The 19,160-nt window shown below is 42.7% G+C and overlaps 1 protein-coding gene and 1 long non-coding RNA gene across 2 annotated transcripts in view; one reads left to right on the top strand and one right to left on the bottom strand.

Moving 5' to 3' along the window:
• PRORP (protein only RNase P catalytic subunit) overlaps window positions 1-19,160 on the top strand; it is a 50,447-nt gene that overhangs the window by 21,508 nt on the left and 9,779 nt on the right. Inside the window, exon 4 of the mRNA XM_072115504.1 lies at window positions 4,982-5,089. Within this exon, the coding sequence (XP_071971605.1) occupies window positions 4,982-5,089 (108 nt within the window). The remainder of the gene's footprint in view (window positions 1-4,981; window positions 5,090-19,160) is intronic.
• Window positions 12,389-19,160, bottom strand: part of LOC140069613 (uncharacterized) — a 78,712-nt gene continuing 71,940 nt past the window's right edge. Inside the window, exon 3 of the long non-coding RNA XR_011848822.1 lies at window positions 12,389-12,654. This is a non-coding gene — a long non-coding RNA (uncharacterized lncRNA). The remainder of the gene's footprint in view (window positions 12,655-19,160) is intronic.

Genomic DNA, 19,160 nt, shown 5'->3' with positions numbered 1-19,160 from the left:
ACCACAGTTATGGTGTCTGGATCTAAAAGTTGTACCGTATTTTCCGGGCCATTAGGCGCACTGGAATATAAGGCGCATTAGTCCGATGCGCCTTATATATGTAATAATTCCATATATAAGGCGCATCGGACTATAAGGCGCAGGGTCCGGGGGCGTGGCGGAGGTCCGGGGGCGGAGCGGAGACCCGACGGGACGAGACGCGGCGACGGGGAACGCGGGGAAGGTGAGGGGGAGGTGGAGGAGGGCAGCGGACCATACTTACATAGGTCCCCGCTACCGGAGACAGCAGATCTCCAGCGGGAACTGCAGACCACGCGGCAGAAGTTGTTCATGCCGCGTGGTCTGCAGTTCCCGCTGGAGATCTGCTGTCTCCGGTCTCCGGTAGCGGGGACCTATGTAAGTATGGTCCGCTGCCCTGTGCCATACATAGGGCGCACCGGACTATAAGGCGCACTTTGGATTTCCAAGGAAATCCAAGGCTTTTAAGTGCGCCTTATAGTCCGGAAAATACGGTAATCATGCTTGATTTTCATGGTAGATTTCCTTCAAAGGGGTTTTCCCCACTATGAGCACATATCATATATCGGATATGTTATATGACTGGTGATGGAGACTGGTGCATAGGAGCTCTAAGAACAGAATATAACGCTAATAAGAATAATTATTCTTTTATTGTTTTACACAATGAGGATTATCTTTTTAAGAAACGCATTATTTCCCATCTGGGTATTTACATTTAATTAATTTGTGATATACATAGATTTCTTCAATTGCATGTTCTTAACAACAATCTACTTGTGTGAAGATAATTTTCAATAAACCTAGCTATATTGACTCTTAGAAACAAGATTGTTGTCCTTGGATATGACAAATGTTGAAGTGAGTGCACAAAAAAACAAATAGTTTTTCTTCCTATGAAACGTTCCAGGAGTTACTGCATGTCCCACAGCCGTCCTGTGGTAGTGAATGCTGAATCAAGGTGGCCAGGCAAGGCTTCATGCCCAGAGTTCAGGTGGTGGTCGTATCCAAGGACAGCTATCTTGGTTGTAACGGACAACATGGCCACATGTATGGCTAATTATCTTCCTGAACTGTAGCCCAGTTCAGAAAATTTTTTTTTAATAACTTGTAACTTGCAATGTTTATATTGGATTAACTAAAACGTTCTGCTGAGGGGTGTATGGAGAATGCTCACGGGCTGAGGTCTCTAAATACAATGCAGATGTCAGTTACATGACTGTTAAGTGCTGACTGCGGCACCTTATAGTGTTGCCAGATGGCCGGTCGGTGCGTGAAAATTTTAAAAGGTATTGCTTTTTAAATGAGAGGAGTTAAAAACAGAAACGCAAAAACAAAGAAGGGCTTAGTCCTGAAAGGGTTACAAGTGAATGCCAAGAAAGGAATACCCCTTTAAGGAGATTGGAGCCCTATAGAATTTGTGTGGGGAAAATTTCCACATGCGTAATCTGTTAACAGATTGGGCACATTACACGGATAAAACATGAATGCCGCAGATTGCGTGTAAAAATCCAAAGCTTATTCAAGGGGTTTTCCCACGAAGGCGAGTTGGGCTCTATCCATGGGATAGGTGCTTTCTGATCGTTGGGGGTCTCCGTGCTGAGACCACTGCAGATCGCGAGATTTATGGATCCGCCGCGCTCGGCAATCTGCATAAGCTTCATAGAGATTAATGGAGCAGAACGCGGCCGTCTTCTCCATTAGTCTGAGGAATGGCGAGGCGTCGGTCTGACCCCTTCTTCTCGCGATCTGCAGGGGTCTCAGCACTGAGACCCCCACTGATCAGCATGTTTGGCCGTATCCCGTGGATGGGGTCTAACTTGCCTTAGTGGGAAAACCATTTTAGAGTACAAGCAAAGTGCATGAAATTTTTCCCAATCTCACACAATCTTTGCAGAGAAGTGAACATTGATCTGTAAATTTTGATCTGCTGCATATCCGTTCTTTCCTATGGATTTGGTACAAATTTTAATGAATATTCCCGTAACTAAATTTAGGTGCGGGGGATTTCGGAAACTTTGTTTGCAGAAATTACTTATTACTGAAGCAGCCCCCATTGGTATGAAAGGTACCCAATTGTGTCTAATGTGACCCCAGTGATTGTTACTACCAATCATTGCTGTGATCAGGACGGTGACACATGGTCACACGAGTGAAAGCAGCTTCTAGTGATTTCTCCAAAATCGTTACGTAATTAATGAGTTAATAATGGTGTCAGCGCCTTGTTTATTATTCTGGTTGCTGAGCATCTGGGAGATTACCAGAATTTGTAGCACAGTACATGTTCCTTATACAACCACACCCGATGAGATGTGAGCCCAGATATCGGGGAATCCCCACGCGTTTTACTCTGAATAGACTACAGGGAACCGGTGTAGTGACTCTCTTTGTGCCAGTTCTGTTCGGCTGCAGGGCATTTACACTTTGTTCTACATTTTTCTTATTTCTAGCCTTACGTAGGTTTGCGCTTTGCAGATGCTACTCTGTACTTTTTCTGAAATTCTCAGATATATTCTCAGACATTTCCTTCTTCCATATTAGAAAATAGATGTTTTTGGTGTCATTTTTACTATTTTATGTTCAGTTGACTGATTAAGTAAGTCTTGTTTGCAGACGCGTACTTTAAGTATTGTGTTTGACAATTATGATCGTCAATTTACCCCTGAAGTGCATCCATCTACTGTATAAAGCGTTGTCATACCTAAAACCTATTGTTGTAATATTGTTCAAGGTGACAAAAAGGTATAGATAGTAGCTCTGAGACATAACACAGTGACATCACGCTCTTAGTATCCCTATCATTTATTTCCATACTTTAGTCTTGTTTTCCATATAGAACTAATAGGAAGAGATAGCTGAGGGAAAGCAGGTTAACCAATTCTTGTGCTGTGTATCAGAACACAATGGGGCACATTTACTTACCCGGTCCTGGTGCGATCCCCGAGGTCCATTGTCCGACGAGGATGAACTCTGCCGCTATTCACTAAGATTGTGCGCCCGATATCCTGCATGTGTCGCTTCCCCCGCTCAGGTCCGCCGGAGTTCACCTTCTTCTTCCCGGTGCATGTGAGTTCTGATCTTGCGACGCAATTTGGTTTTTAAATTCCGCGGTTTGTCCGAATGAGTCGGGACGTCCACACCCCCGATTTGCATCGCATGCACGCCGCCGCCGATACGCCACAATCCGATCGCGTGCGCCAAAAACCCAGGGAAATTCAGCGCCAATCTGAAAAAAATTACCAAACCCAATGGAAATGCGTCCGACGGACCTTTAGTAAATGTGCCCCAATATCTGCAACAATAGAATGAGTAGAATATCTGACTTGGTTGGTCTCTGCAATGCAGCATAAAGGCGGCTTTACCGTATAGCCTTGGCCTTTATCTACTGTGTTATTTCCATGCAGCAGATGATTGTGATCATATTATACTATAAAGTGACTCAGTGATGAACCATAAACTGCTAAATAATGAATAAAATATTAGGAAAAATAGAAGAGTACCTAGTGATGTATATAGTTTAAGTGTCTTGTAAAATGTGGGTTGTTAGCCCACATACACAGGAGCGGTAGTGCTGTGGTTATATGCCGAATCTCGTGACTGGTCATGATCTGCCATAGGGGCCTGTGTGCCCCATCAGTTTTTTTGCTCCTATATGAAAAAAGAGCAAATTATAGATTTTTTTTTTAAAATGTAGGTTGAAATCCAAATACCGTAGTTGTGGTATTTTAAATCCTATGCCGAAACCAGTGCATTGTCGTCTCCGGGTCAGTTCTTAGACCTGCACATTCGCTCTATAGATGCTTTTGATATAAAAATTGCTGCAGCATCAAGTTTTGGGTCCATATTAGTTCATGAGCTTTATTGCTGAAGTGTGTTTCCTTATTTACCTACATCTGGGTTAACAATGGGAAAGTGAAAGGCTTCAACTGAATCCTAAAGGAGTTTTCGACATTCGGATTATAGCTGATTGGTGGGGGGCCCGCGCTGTAATTGTTGTAATTGGGCTGTTAATATTCTAAAGCTGGAAATTTTTGTTGTTCCTGTACTTTTAGGTGACCTGTGAGAATTAGCGATTATGTGGGTGTACAATAACACTAGATAAGACCATGAAGATGAGGGTTTACCCTTATTTAGCTGGTTTTCCCTAAGCTTATGCATTAGATTATAATTTCTTCCACACACTGAACACAAAAGGAACCAAAGCCGCTGCCCCACTTTCTATAGATCCCCCCTCAGTAGCAGAAGCAACATTGCGGATTTACCTCAACTGTGCTGAACGATGTAGATCATAATTCGGCACTAGGGTTAGATAAAACACTCACTACAAGCAGAAGCAGCAGTGTTGCGGAATATGATGCTATATGAACAAAGATTGTTTCTTTATATGTCTCCCTGCTTCTCTTTCATTCAACTCTTACCCCTTGACCCTAGTCAAAAGTCTCTCACTAGGACAAAACCGTTCCCTACACTGTACTAAAGAGATGCAACCACAACAAAACAGCACTGTCTACAGTTGGGAATCTGTTCCTTCACAGGCTGTTACAATGAGCAGAACTGGTTTCCCCTTCCCCTGTTCTTTCTGCTGCTGCTAGATTACACAGGCAGAGAGGGGAGGGGGAGACATGGTTTGCTCATTTTTAACAGCCTGTGCTTCTGCAGCACTGAGGGGCTCTGGTAAAGCCCCTAGAGCCCTTTTGGCTTATTAGCATATTTTTATTATTTTAAAAGTTGATTTTATAAGGAAGGAGGCCATGGATAACCAAAATAAGATGATTACCATGTGCCTAGATCTATGAGTAAGTTGATTTTCTTATTTTTTTTTAATTCTTTGTTGTACTCCTTGACTATTACTGTTATGTTCCCACACATAATGCTATGAAAAGTGTCTGACACCTGTGATTTCAGGGAAAGCAATGAATGATATTGTCACATGTAATTGTAATCTTGTTTTTGGTCTTTGTAGGAACTGCAGACGTTTCTGAAATTTGTGGATTCGCGACCACCGTATGACATTGTGGTGGATGGCCTGAATGTTGCCTATCTCACCAGAAATAATCCGCTGTCAACTCCTGTAAGTATTGAATATTTCACTGAATCACATGGTAACACAAATTCCAATTACACAATACACATATTTAAACTCTAAAACCAATAGTTGATAACCAATTTTGGGATAAAAAGGCTTTATATAAATAGGCTTTATTAAGGGGTAACTAAGTAGATAAACATTCGTTTATTGCTGCCAATCAGCAATAATATTTTGCCTAGAAACATTGGGGAACATTTACTTGCCCGGTCCTGTCGCTATCCCTGATCCAGACGGTCCGATGAAGATGAAGTCCGGCGCTATTCACCAACATCATGCGCCGGAGATCCTGCATGTGTCGCTTCCCTGCTGAGGGTCTGCCGGAGTTCACCTTCTTCTTCCCGGTGGATGACTTGCGACACAATTTGCTATGTTAAATCCGGCGCATTGTCTGAATCCGCCCCCCGATTTGTGTTGAATGAAAGCCGGCGCCGATGCGCCAAAATCCGATCGCTTGCGACAAAAACCCCTGTTAAATGCACGCCATTTGTTTTGAATAATTGCAATGCCTTGCAGACTACCAGCAACTGCGATTATTATCTCTTTACACCAGCTCTACGCCAACAGGACATGAAGTGGGACACAGCCAGTGGTGGAGTGGTGCAGGGCACCTGCGCACTACCAAGACTATTCTAGATAGTTCACAATAAATGTTTGCATGTTTTTGGAGCAAAACTACTGCAGCTTGTACCTGGAGTAGTTTTTCCCGCCAAATACATCAGGATGCCTAATCCCTTTGATGTATCCAACACTTGGGGGGAGGATATGATCATTCACCAGAGCACAATAAAACTCCCCCCTGTTTGTTTTTTTAAAAAAAACAGGATAATCCAATGAATTTAATATCGAGTTTACACTCACTGGACACTGCTTGACAGATTTCTACCTATTGGTGCACGTAGGAAGAAACCTGTCAGGAGTCAAAGGGGTATTCCCAAATTAATTTTATTGTTTGAATGATGAAAAGTTATACAATTTTTCAATATACTTTCTGTATAAATTCCTTGCTGTTTTCCAGATCTCTGCTTGCTGTCCTTCTATAGGAAGCTTCTTACTTCCAGTGGACAGAAATCTGACCATGGTCGCAAAGGTGTCGCGGCTCGTTAATATCATAGAGAGTAATCAGACATGTGAGTGCTAACAAGCCGTGCAATGAAGCTTTCTATAGAAGGACAGTAAGCAGAGATCTAGAAAACAGTGAGGAATTGATACAGGAAGTATATTGGAAAATAGTATAACTTTTAATTATTCAAACAATAACCTTTATTTGATGAAATGGGAACACCCCTTTAAGGATGGAGGTTGCTACTTATGAATATGAGGACTCTACACCTTACAAAGCGTGATGCATTGCTGATACATAGTCTGCGCTTATGCCTCATATAGGCATTGCATATCTTTTACACTGCTTGCCTATGTATGACCACTAACATATACTTAATGTAAGATAGAACAATCAGACGGGGCGAGTATTCTCAGCACTCAGACTGGTGTGCGCTATTGCTGAGCGGGCACTTGTTGTATCCTGTTCTTCCTGCTCACCTTTGCACAAGTGAGTTTATGTTATGCAGAGGTTCCGTTACTTTGGTAACAGACGGTGTCTGAGCGAAGTTCCATGGGGTTGTGCGTAAGCGTTCTTTCTTCCTCGTGCACTCGTTGACACGCGTCACACATGATAATTCTGTACAGGAGTCCCAGCCCATGTTACTAAACCCTTGACGTAAAAGTCAACCAAGGGAATCCCTGCACGCGATGATTTACTAACGTGTTTCACTATTATGTAACTTATCTATTGTCCTGTTACTAATAAATGTGTCATTCAAGTTTCCTTCCATCTTTTACAGTCATAGCATCAGAATATTATTAAGGGCTTATTATTAGTAATCTGCTAGAAATCTTTTTTTTTTAAAAAACAAATAACAACATGTCATAAGGAAGATGTTAAAATATAGAGAACGTTTTAAAGGGTTTCTTTTAAGGGTGTGAATTGGGTCCCAATTCCGTGTCAATATATTACAATGATCCGGTCTCTCTGATAAATGTTGTGTCCAGTTAATTTTTTTTTTGTTGATACAGGCGAAAACAGTAAAAAGTGTGACATTTTGGTGAAAACTTAACCTTCTTCAAAATGCACATAGGAAACACTTGTTCACCCCTCAATGTAATTTAGCGCCAAACTACATAGCGTTTTCTATAGGCGCCTCTTACATCTAATAGTAGCTATATACCACCTCCCTTCTCTACCTCATTGGGCAAGAAGAGATGAGACAGCGTCATTATGTTATAGGGGGAACCAAGAATTTTACATCAGCATCTGTTACTTTATTTACATAATTATATATAATTGGATTATTTTAATTATTTTAGGGGAAAGGGTGTAGTTTTAGAATTAATTATATACAAACCAGTGCCATTACTTATAGATCCAGGCATTGTGACTGTGGTCATCTTCTTATATTTGTTATCCATGGCCTCCTTCCTTCTAAAATCAAATTGTAAAATTATGCTAAGAAGCCAGAAGCATTCTGTGGGGGTGTTGTCAGAGCCCCTCTGTGCTGTAGCTTCACGGCCTGTTACACTGTGCAGGAGCACTTTCCCACCTCTCACTGTCTGAAATTACATCAGGAAGAGGGAGGGGGAAGTGCTGAGGGAGCAGAGGGTAAGTTCCCCTGTGTAACAGCATGTTAGCTTCAGCATGGAGGGGCTTTGGTAATGTCCCCAAAGCACTTCAGGCTCATTAGAATAATATTAAAAGTTGATTTTAGTAGGAAGGAGGGTTAACAAATATAAGTAGATTACTACAGTTACCTGGATCTATGAGTAAAGTGTCCCTGGTTTATCCTGATGGATTTCCTTTAAGCTAAAATCCAGGATTAGGAAACTGTATGGAGATATTGAGCTCTTCTTTATGTTGTAACAAGCCCTATATTCACTTTCTGTATGAAAGTAAGGAAGAAGGAAACACTGGTATTTCTGGTTTATGTATAAACAATTTCCCCATGGCAACCATACAATAAGAGATTTTACCTGTGAGGGACTTTCCAGCATTGAAATAGATAAGTTCTACTTTTAAATGGGTTTCCTGGTAAACTATGTTATAAGGGTTGTCCCATCATAATTTTTTAGAATATAACCCGAGGACATGTCCTAAATACTTGATAGGCTCCTACATTATGTTGACAAGAGAGGTCTATCGTCCCGTGTCCATCGCCTTCCTGAATGGAGCGCTGGGAGCACCGAAAATATTCGGGGCTGACCACTAGTCTAATTTCAATGACTTGAATACACTGTGTACAGTCAGTACTCTATTCTCATCATAGGTGTGGTTTCCTAAGAAATTGTAATAAATAACTGGGAAAACATGTCCATAGTCCTACACTAGGCAGTCCCCGCTATACTATGGAATAGAGCCAGAAGTTGGTCCATAGTGTAGCAATGGTTACAGGTTACTTCAGAATCAGATGGGAGCTGCAGTAAGCCTACACGACCACAATGCAATGGATGGAGCTGTCGTCTTCTGGCTCCGTCCACTTTTGGCGCAGTATTGTCAGAATTCAGGGAAATTTTGCTAAGTACATTTCCCCCAGTGATGGTTTGTGCACTCCTGACTTCCTAGTGGTATATTATAGTTGATTATGCTTTATCTAGTCTCTTATCATATCTTTTATTGCTTATTGGAAATAGTGTTATTTATTATTTTATTATTATACCTTGTGCTTGCCAGAAGCGACAGGATTTTATTGCTACTGGGAATCGTTCATCTCTATCATTCTTCTTACCACTTTCATTCTTTATTGACCTGAATGGAAGAACTCAGGATTAGGCTCCTTTCACACGATGTGTGTGCACCCGGCTCTATACACAGTACAGTCACCATGAATGCGGTGTCTATAGGGTTAAACAGCCAGGATCGTGAATATCGTGACCCCAGCTGTTACTGCGGGATCCCGGCTTCTGATCCTGGGCGATTGCTATGATGTAATTGTATGTCACGGTGTGGTGACTACCCACATCTTATGATATACAGTTATGTCAGGGTGCAGGAATGGGTTAAATTATAATTCTTTTCTTTTATTTAAAAAATGAACCGAAAAACGCAGAAGGGACTTTGTTCAAGAAACGCTCTGTCATGGGTTATTTCATGTTTGATATATATAGGGCAGCTTCACAACAGACTTCATAGCTCGTGCAGAAACCACACTTGTCGTGTCGTCAGGGCGGCAGAGTGGTTGAATGAGTAGCACTTCTGCCTTGCAGCGCTGGTGTCCTGGGTTCTAGTCCCACCCAGATCAACATCTGCAAAGAGTTTGTATGTTCTCTTCATGTTTGCGTGGGTTTCCTCCGGGTCCTCCGGTTTCCTCCCACACTCCAAAACATACTGTTAGGTTGCTTAGATTGTGAGCCCCATTGGGGACAGGGACAGATTTACCTAGCTTTGTGCAGCAAATAATCACATTTGTGGTCATAGGATCTAAATTATGACAAAGAGACTCTTCTTCTTCTTCTCCTGCTATTATAAACACAGGTCAGAGGTCAGGACAAAACAGCAAAACTCACCCAGATCCCCTCATACAATCAATGGAGTAGGGAGAAGAGCCCTTCTACATTTTTTTTACCAGTTAACTATAGGTTATGGACTTACTAAAGGTCACAGCTATAAATCCCCACCTTATAGATTAAAGGAAAGTGTGGCCTAATCCATATTTCAGCTTCACCAATGTCCCTAATAATTACAGACAGGCTTCTACAGTGTCCATGTCAATGGCTAAGAGGTGGCTTCACTACAACAGGAAGTAATTACCTAATTCCTAAACTATTACCACTAAACTCATCATACCTAGTGTGCATGTGTGCGGACATTATGAGGGAAGAACTGGAAATAAAACCAAGTTTATACGATGCCTACAGGGCAAGATAGCAGCCAAGAAAGATGCTGAGGCAGACAAGGTTAGGTTACAACCTAGTGGTAAAGGCCATTTATCCTATGCCAGGGCTCCTGTCATCACAAGCTGGCTGGTGGTCAGTGAATCTTGTAATCTACTTACCGGTAGATGAAAGTCTCCAGCTAAAAAAATTCCATTCTCTGGGGGTCCCAGGTGGACAGTTTTTGCTTTCCCAGGTGCCAAACTTATAACGTCACGTAATGTTCTGTTTTCTTTATCCCTTTTTATTATACCAGAGTGTTATTTTTTTTCATTGTACGTTTATGTCTGTTTAATGTGTCACTCTTTTTGTATATTAACCCTTGTTAATTGTAAGCACTGCCTTTTGATATTAAACGACCATTTTATAAGAGCCTTTTTGTGTTCTAATGATTCCATAACTCTGAGGAGATGTTACTTACATTGATTGCTTAATTTGTGACTGCAATCTAATATTGGTGCATAGTATATCCTACGTGTCTTGTTTGTGTGTATATGTATATATATATGACGAGTGCTGCCAGCGGAGAGCTGTTATAGCCTGGTCCAGTGAGACCCCAAGCAGGCTCCCTTCCAAAGTCGGATCTAAGCGAGCAGCAAGGTTCCTAACAGCAATAATTGCAATTATTTCCCTTTTACACTTGGCACGGAGGTGCCAAAAGGGGGGGCGCTGCCAGTGATGGGCATTCCTGTCCTGCGCCTGCACACGAAATAGGCAGAGAACTTTCATATGTGAAAATTTTCAGGCTGCAGAATAATTTTACACCAGGCAGAGCACGGCAACCACACCAAATACATCCGGATACCTTCCCTGATGTATCCATCGGCACCAGAGGAGCGGGGTTTCAAGCACAAGGTCCGGCATATGATAAATCTACCCCTATGTGGCTATGCTGAGAAAATGGATTGGATGCATCACTGCAAACTCCCCTTTCTTGAGCTCTATAGCACTTAGAACTATGCTTCTGATGCAGTTTTAAAGATAAGTATCAGCTGCAGCACAGAAGATACGGGCAGTACAAGAGATAGTTGGGAATACAAGCTGCAAATAAAGTCATAATTGTGAATCACATCTTTAATTTCTTGTATCTTCTGTTCCATATAACACACAGAACCACAATCCTGAGACACTCATCCACTGTAGTCTGAACCTTATAAGAAAACCAGAAACACAGAGGAGATCTAGTAATGTAATTTTGAGTTTAAAATATACAAAACCCAAATAGATGGCACTGTAAAGAAATTGTGGTGACACAAACTGACCTTGCTTTAAACCAGTGACTCTTCTAATAGTGGTATTAAATTCTCCTACTGAGGTCAGAAAGCCCCTTGAATAATTGCAGCCATATCACACTGGTTTAGGTTTTCCGCAGTAAAATTTCCCTACTGACACAGAACCCGATCAGCAAAACATCTGCCCACAGAAACCTCCCTACAGCAAGATCCCAGCAGGACCCGTCATTCAGGAGACTCGAGCTGTGTCATGGGGCTGCAGGCCATTTTTTCTGCAGCAGATGCATTTGATTCACCTACGAAGCGTGTGTGTATATTCATACAAAGGAGATCAAAATTAGAGAACAGTGTATGATGACTTGTTTTTTTTTTTTTAGAAATGATGTAATCTCCAACATCTTTAAAGAGTTTGTATGTTCTCTCCGTGTTTTGCGTGGGTTTCTTCCGGTTTCCTCCCACACTCCAAAACAGTGGTGGCAAACCTATGGCATGGGTGCCAGATTTGGCACTCAGAGCCCTTTCTCTGGGCACCCAGGCCTTCACCCCAACACAGAGTTTGCCAGCTAGGACTCGAGGCTTCCTCTTGTGGTCCCAGGCCCATGACGTGCCAAGCTCAGTGATATTTTAAAGCAACATCCTAAGCTGCCAGGACTAGAGGAGGAGCAAGAAGGTGTGGATAGAGATGGATTGTCAATGGAGCTCCTGCTCTGGGTCCCCTGATTCTGCCTCTTCAGGGGACCCTTGAGGGAAACTACAATCCAAATTTCTCCATCATTTCTATTGTATTGGTGAACTAAGGAGGCCAATACGATTAAACTCTGTGATACAGCAGGGATCAATAAGTTACTGTTTAAATTGGAATGATGGCACTTTGCGACAAATAAGTGAGTTTTGGTTGTGGCTTGGGCACTCTGTATCCAAAAGGTTCGCCATCACTGCTCTAAAACATACTGGTAGGTTGATTAGATTGTGAGCCCTCGGGGGACAGGGACTTATTTGGCAAACTCTGTGCGGCGCTGCATAATCTGTGTGCGCTATATAAATAAAGGATTATTTATTGATGGATTTTTTGTAAGGGGTGCACCATGGTTTACAAAATTACCAGAGTATTTCCACATAAAACCTTTATTTTGCAAAAAAACATTATGATCATAATTAGAGAACAGCAATGACTGTAGCACAGAGAAAGATAATAATTACATTTTCTTACAGTTGTCACCAATCAGTAGGACGGGCACAGGCCTTTGCTGTGAATGACTTCACTAGTCTCACACGGCTCTGCTGGGATTTTGGTCCAACCTTCCTCCAGTCTCTTCCATAGTTCTGTGACTTTTGTAAGTTTATTGGCCATAACTTGTGTATATATATATGGTAAGAAAATTTCTATATTTCATCCTGTATGCAAAAAAGATTAGAAATCTGTAACACCAGTGTTGGCCACTAGGGAGACTCATCTTTCAAGTTATATGATTGCCTGCTTTGGTGTACAATGCAGTCATAATTGTGCAGAATAGACTATGACACCAGCATGGTTATAAGTAATAAACTTGTCAATAAAGGAGTGCAGATCTTAGGTGTGTTGGGCCTTAGTACATGTGTACACTGAAGGACTATAGTGCTATATGACCTAGGCTAGTTTTGGTAGGCTTGTTTAGGATCTCAGCAATTTTTCCAAAAATAACCCAAGATTCTTAGTATACATTGGATTATACTATTAAAATCCCACTAATTACATTACAGTACCCCCTGTCTAGTGCATCCCTCCTCTAATAAGTGTGATACTGCACTGTGAACCCCACCAAAGTACAGCGCCCACAAGTGGAGGGGGATGTATTACAGCAGCCCGAGAGCATGTCTGCCGTGCCCCATCCCTATTTGCATTGTCTCTGCACAGATTTTAGATCTTTATTTTGGAGCCTTCTTCTTTATTTTTTCTACATCTCCTTTACATTATTCTTGTATATTTTCTAGTGGTGTAATAAATCATACCTAGTTGAGTGAATACGCAGATACCAATGTTTCATGTTATTGTGGGGCACTGAGAGACTTGGGCCAGGCATGAGCTGTCTGCCTCCTACCACGCAGCAGACATGACCTATTTTTATAGCTCGCTCCTAACACCTTACACACTTTCACCCTTAAATATTCTTAGGGGGTTTCCCACACTCCTCTTTTACGCTAGATCTGTGCTTCTTGACCCAGACAGGGTCCCATAAAGGGGACGTCCCATTTGTAAGTATTTGAATATTGCAGAAGTTCTGCATCTCTTCTAGTTTATCAGGGTCATTAGTCATATGTTAAACAAAATAGCATTGGTAACAAGTCACAATAAATATTGGGATAACATGATAATGGTTATAAAAATCTCTCATGTAATTTGACATCTGCAAAGCTCCACCACAGCATTTTAATTTGAATGCTCCTTTCCTTATAAAACTTTATTTAATATTTATTTAAATGAGGCAGAAGTTCTTTGGGGAGCATCCTCAGAGCCCCTTAGGGCCCCTTGAAGCACTTCTATCCGGCCACCTGCCTCCTCCCCTAATGCCCCTTATAGCAGGTGCCATCACCGTTCTTGCTGCAGATTTCATTCAAGAGTAGAGATGAGCTGTTAAGGAGGTCGCACTTGTTTCGGACGCCATCTTGACTACTGTCCGCCATCTTAGATACAGCGGCCATGTTCCCTGACCATTGTCAAGTTAATGTCATGATTCAAACTTCATTTTATGTAACCTGTTTGCTCGCCTGTCAGCTAATACCCTTTGACATTTAATGAGAAGCCAGTCTGTCCTCGATGCTGCATTGCCTCCTATGGATCCATTACCCATGCACTTGAAGAGATTAAAGGACTGTCCAGGAAACTCAAGAGAAACTCTGGGGTGGACACTTTGTCCTTCACTTTGTGGTTGGGGGATTGGAAGGGATTCCTTTAAGTGGGGGTGATATTGGGGATTGTGATTTTGCTCTTGTCACTTATTGCGCGTTGTGTGGTCCCCCTCATCAAGTCCACCATGTCCCAGATGGCCGTCCAGGCGGTAAGAACCACGACAGGAGAAGTGCCCGGAGCGGAGGATGATGCTGCCTGTTTACAAACCTGTGGACTATGGGAACTCAGTGATGTGATTTGAGTGTGCAGGCCTGTAACCCCTGAGTGACTGGCCTCCAGGGGATCTGGTGAAGAGGTAACAAGTCCAGCAGGTAAAGGCTTAGCCTACCTGTGGGTACCTGGAGCTTGAGGAGGTCGCTCAGGATGGAGTTACAGGCCAGCAAAGCTCAAAGGGGGGAATTGTTAAGGAGGTCGCACTTGTTTCGGACGCCATCTTGACTACTGTCCGCCATCTTAGATACAGCGGCCATGTTCCCTGACCATTGTCAAGTTAATGTCATGATTCAAACTTCATTTTATGTAACCTGTTTGCTCGCCTGTCAGCTAAATACCCTTTGACATTTAATGAGAAGCCAGTCTGTCCTCGATGCTGCATGATATTAGGATTCTGGAGCCACTTATCATCTCCTTCTCAGCATTAATATAAACAATATCTGTGTACAAGGTCTCTGAGAACTGAGCACAATTAATTCACTTTTTTCCCAGAATGTGCTGATGACCAATAGCTTTGGAGTATACTATTCACACCCCTTTGATGACTCTTCTGTCTGATATATATTATGCATTTTGATTATTAAACGGGTAGAAGATCTTGACTAAGAGATTGATGTGTGTGGCTTAGTCTTTATGTTCAATCATGGGTTAATTAGGACTCACCTTACAAAAGTCAAGAGGGCTGTTGGGGCCCTGCATAAAAATCCCTAACATGAGCGTATCCGAATTTTAAGGTTTCGGGTGTGTCCTGTGCGACACGGACAGATTGCTTTTTTGGGAGCCATGCAGCCAATCCGGGAAATTGACGCCCCTAGCTAGCAGCCATGACTGTGATTGGCCATTGGGTACACCCCGATCACAGCCATGGACGTCAATTTGCCCGATTGGCTGCATGGCACCAATACTACAGCAACATGTCCGGGTCACGTGGGATGCACCCGAACTTGTTGTGTGAGATTTGCGGCAAGAACAGTGACGGAGACAGCCGGCCTGCTGAAAGTGCTTTGTGGGGGCTTGGAATAGGTAGTGAAGCCAGAGATTGGACGGCCGCCAATCTAACAATATGTCTGGGTCACTGGGGACGCACCCGGACCCAAACTTAGAGTGAGACTTGCAGTACAAACTGTGGTGTCACCTGCAAATCAGAAACTTTGGAGGAGGCAAGTTCTTTTGGGGTGTGGATTATTTGCTAAAGCCCAGAGGGGCTCTGGTAATGCCTGCCAAAGCACTTCTACCTAATTTACATACATATACAGGTGGTCAACTTAAGGACACCCGACTTACAGACGACCCCTAGTTACAGACGGACTCCTCTGCACCCTGTGACCTCTGGTGAAGCTCTCTGGATGTTACTATAGCCCCAGGCTGCAATGATCAGCTGTAATTTGTCTGTAATGAAGCTTTATTCATAATCATGGGTCCATTTGTCACTGGTGCAAAAAAAAAAAAAAATTGCATAGTACTACAATTATAAAATATACAGTTTCGACTTACATACAAATTCAACTTAAGAACAAACCTATGGACCCTATCTTGTATGTAACACGCGGACCCCCTGTATGTATGTATGTATATATGTATGAGAAAAGTTCGATTAGGAAAGGAGCTTTCAAATCGCTGTTATAAAGTTGTGACCACAGTGTAGATAATGACCTCTTGTCAAAACGGTGGTGGAGCTTTGTAGATGTCAAATTACAACATTCCCTTTAAATACTAACAGGAACAGAAAGTATCATTAAAAGAGTAGCGAAGAGGGGGTAACCCCAATCAATCCTGCATGTAGTGAGTGGCAACTTGTGAAAGAAGTAGGCAAGTTGTGAGGTCTCCGCAGTGATTCACCTCAGAGGAATTCTGTCATCAGTTTTGACCATGTAACACTGTTTAGTTACAGATTCCTGGACAGTAGCTTCTCCGGAATCACGGGAACGGCCTCACACTGCTGTGCACTGTGCATTGAGCTGTCCAACAGTGCATCCTCTGTGCCTTGAGTGACGGAAAAGACCTGTCTTTTCTACGTCCTCACCCATTTTATCTAAAATCAGCCCCACTTTTATCTTCTATTTCTGGGGCTTTAAGGACATGTTTTTGTCTGCACTTGCTCTTGTTCTCTTCTAGCTGAAGGCATTGACGTACTTTGTGGTATCTCGCTAGGCACTTCCTGTTCATGCCGAAGCTGAATGATATGTCTGCAAATGTTGCGAGATTATCATATGACTCTAGTTCTTATTAGGTAAAACCCTACAATATTCCCAGCCGGGGTCTTATTGCTTTGGTTAGAAAAATTCTGTTGAAATCCCCATTTATTAAAAAGGTAACAGATATATATCCACCAATGTCACAGATTTTAACAATATAATGCGCCATTCTTTATGACTGCATCCTGTCTGAAACTTTTAAACTTTTTTTTGTCCAGTCCATTGTATGTGACTGTGGCACCTGGTGTCTGGAGACTCTCCCCTTCCTGATTCTACCCCACAACCCCCTGTATTTGGGCAGTCCTTACACGGGCACTTCCCCAGGCACCAGCACCTGATCCCAGGCTCTACTCCAGCTTTAATGGATGGCATTGAGGAGGCCCTGGGCAATGGACTACAACAGACTGGACCTATATATATAGCACCTGCAGTAACCAGGCCACAATCTTAACAACAATGCCCCAAATTTAAGCTCTGAGAGAGAGTGACCACTGCTAGGCAGACACTGGGTTACAGGAGAATCCAGTACGTACCTACAGTATTTTTTGGACTATAAGGCGCACCATCAATAAATGCCTGCTAAAACGTCTAGGTTCATATATAAGGTGCACCGGATTATAAGGCGCACCTTTGATTTCTGAGAAAATCAAAGGATTTTTTGTGCGCCTTATAGTCTGAAATATACGGTATTTTGTTTTATGGAATAGTGCCCCTACTTTTTGTTTTTGTATACAGACGGTCCCCTACTTAAGGACACCCGACTTACAGACAACCCATAGTTACAGACAGACCCCTGTGACCTCTCTGGATGTTACTATAGTCCCAGGATGCAATAATCAGCTGTAAGGTGTCTGTAATGAAGCTTTATTGATAATCCTTGGTCCCATTACAGCAAAAAATGTTTAAACTCCAAATGTCACTGGGGCCCAATTTTTTTTTTGTCTGGATCTACAATTATAAAATATACAGTTTCGACTTACATACAAATTCAACTTAAGAACAAACCTCCGGACCCTATCTTGTATGTAACCCGGGGACTGCCTGTATAATAAATGAGATTGTACTAACTTTGCAAGTTATCCACTATTCACAGGATTAGGGATAACAAGGTGATCGGTGAGGGTCTGACTGCTTGGACCCCCATTTATCATGACAATGTGTCCCACTGCGTTCGGAAGAACAGGGGTCTCGTTCTCACTAATAGTGTAAGGCTCAATAGTGCATAATGTGTATACCCCTTTAAGAATAATTTTAGAATGAGAAAAAAAATCGGATGTGCACTTAGTAATATTGCGGCTAACTACGGTTCTTTCTAGTATTCTCCGAGTACAAGGGAACAAGACTACTCTAACATTTCTAGATCTTAGTAGAGGAAATCCTGTGGAAGTTCCCCTTTCTTAGACATATTGCCCAACCTAACTATTCAAAGGCAAAAAAATAGGTATGTTCCTTTCTATTCGCCTAAGAGGGTCTGTGATCTGTCCACCATATTGGTCATTAAACACCTCATCACCTTACTACCAGACGAAATAGTAATTCTTACACTTAGTTTAAGGAAAATATCAACAAGATATTCTTTAAAGGGAACCTACCACCACGAATCTACCTATAAAGGTCGGAGCCCGAGGATGCGCGATCTCGGGAACGAGGCCGGAGTTACTGCGCATGCGCAGAACTCCGGCTTCTCGGACGAGGGCGCGCAGCTGCCAGGAGGCGGGGAAAGCGGCTACTGGGGCGTGGAGTAGCCGCGCCGTGTAGCCTCGTGTCCGGCTACTCCACGCCCCAGTAGCCGCTTAATTAAATTTACATATTAGGGCAATAAAGTTTATGCTATGCTAGCGGGGACGTGAGGATTAGCTCTAAAAAGGGCTATCCTCACGTCCCATGCATCCACCTACCACCCGATCTACCTTTATAGGTAGATTCGTGGTGGTAGGTGCCCTTTAAGTGGGTCAAAAACTTGTTCAACTGTAAGCCAGGCTATACAACATTCCATTAAAGTGGTTTCCCACAAAGCAAGTTACGCCCTATACACAGGGTAGGGCCTAACTTGCTGATCGTTGGGGGTCTCAGTGATGGGACCCCCACGGATCACGAAAACAGGAGTCCGATGTACCCCCCATCACAGCCCTCGTAGCACCATTAAGATGGTCGGAGCAGTCAGTCACGCATGCTCGGTCCTCCCCGTTCCCCTTTATGGAGCTGACAGAGATTGCATAGATCTCCGTCAGCTTTATAGAGATAAACGGGGCAGCCCGGCCTTCTCAGTGGTGTTATGAGGGGTGCGACAAGGTACGTCGGACCCAAGCTCTAGTGATTTGTGTAGGGGGTCCCATCGCTAAAACCCCAACTGATCAGCAAGTTAGGGCCAATCCTGTGGGCCTTACTTGCTTCAAGGGGAAACCCCTTTAAAGATGTAGGCCTCATGCGGTCTGGCAATGCTTATCTTACCTGGAAGACATCCAGACATCTGCTATAAATCCATATGTATGGATTACATGCACATCCAAAATTATGTTTTTACGATAAACTAGGAAAAGATAATGCATAATTATTAAGTTTGAAGAGACAATACAAGTATTTACTGAATTACAAGTGTCAGTAAA

The sequence above is a fragment of the Engystomops pustulosus genome, chromosome 7 (assembly GCF_040894005.1).
Source record: "Engystomops pustulosus chromosome 7, aEngPut4.maternal, whole genome shotgun sequence".
Classification (NCBI taxonomy): Eukaryota; Metazoa; Chordata; class Amphibia; order Anura; family Leptodactylidae; genus Engystomops; species Engystomops pustulosus.
This window is presented reverse-complemented; position numbering and strand designations above follow the sequence as displayed.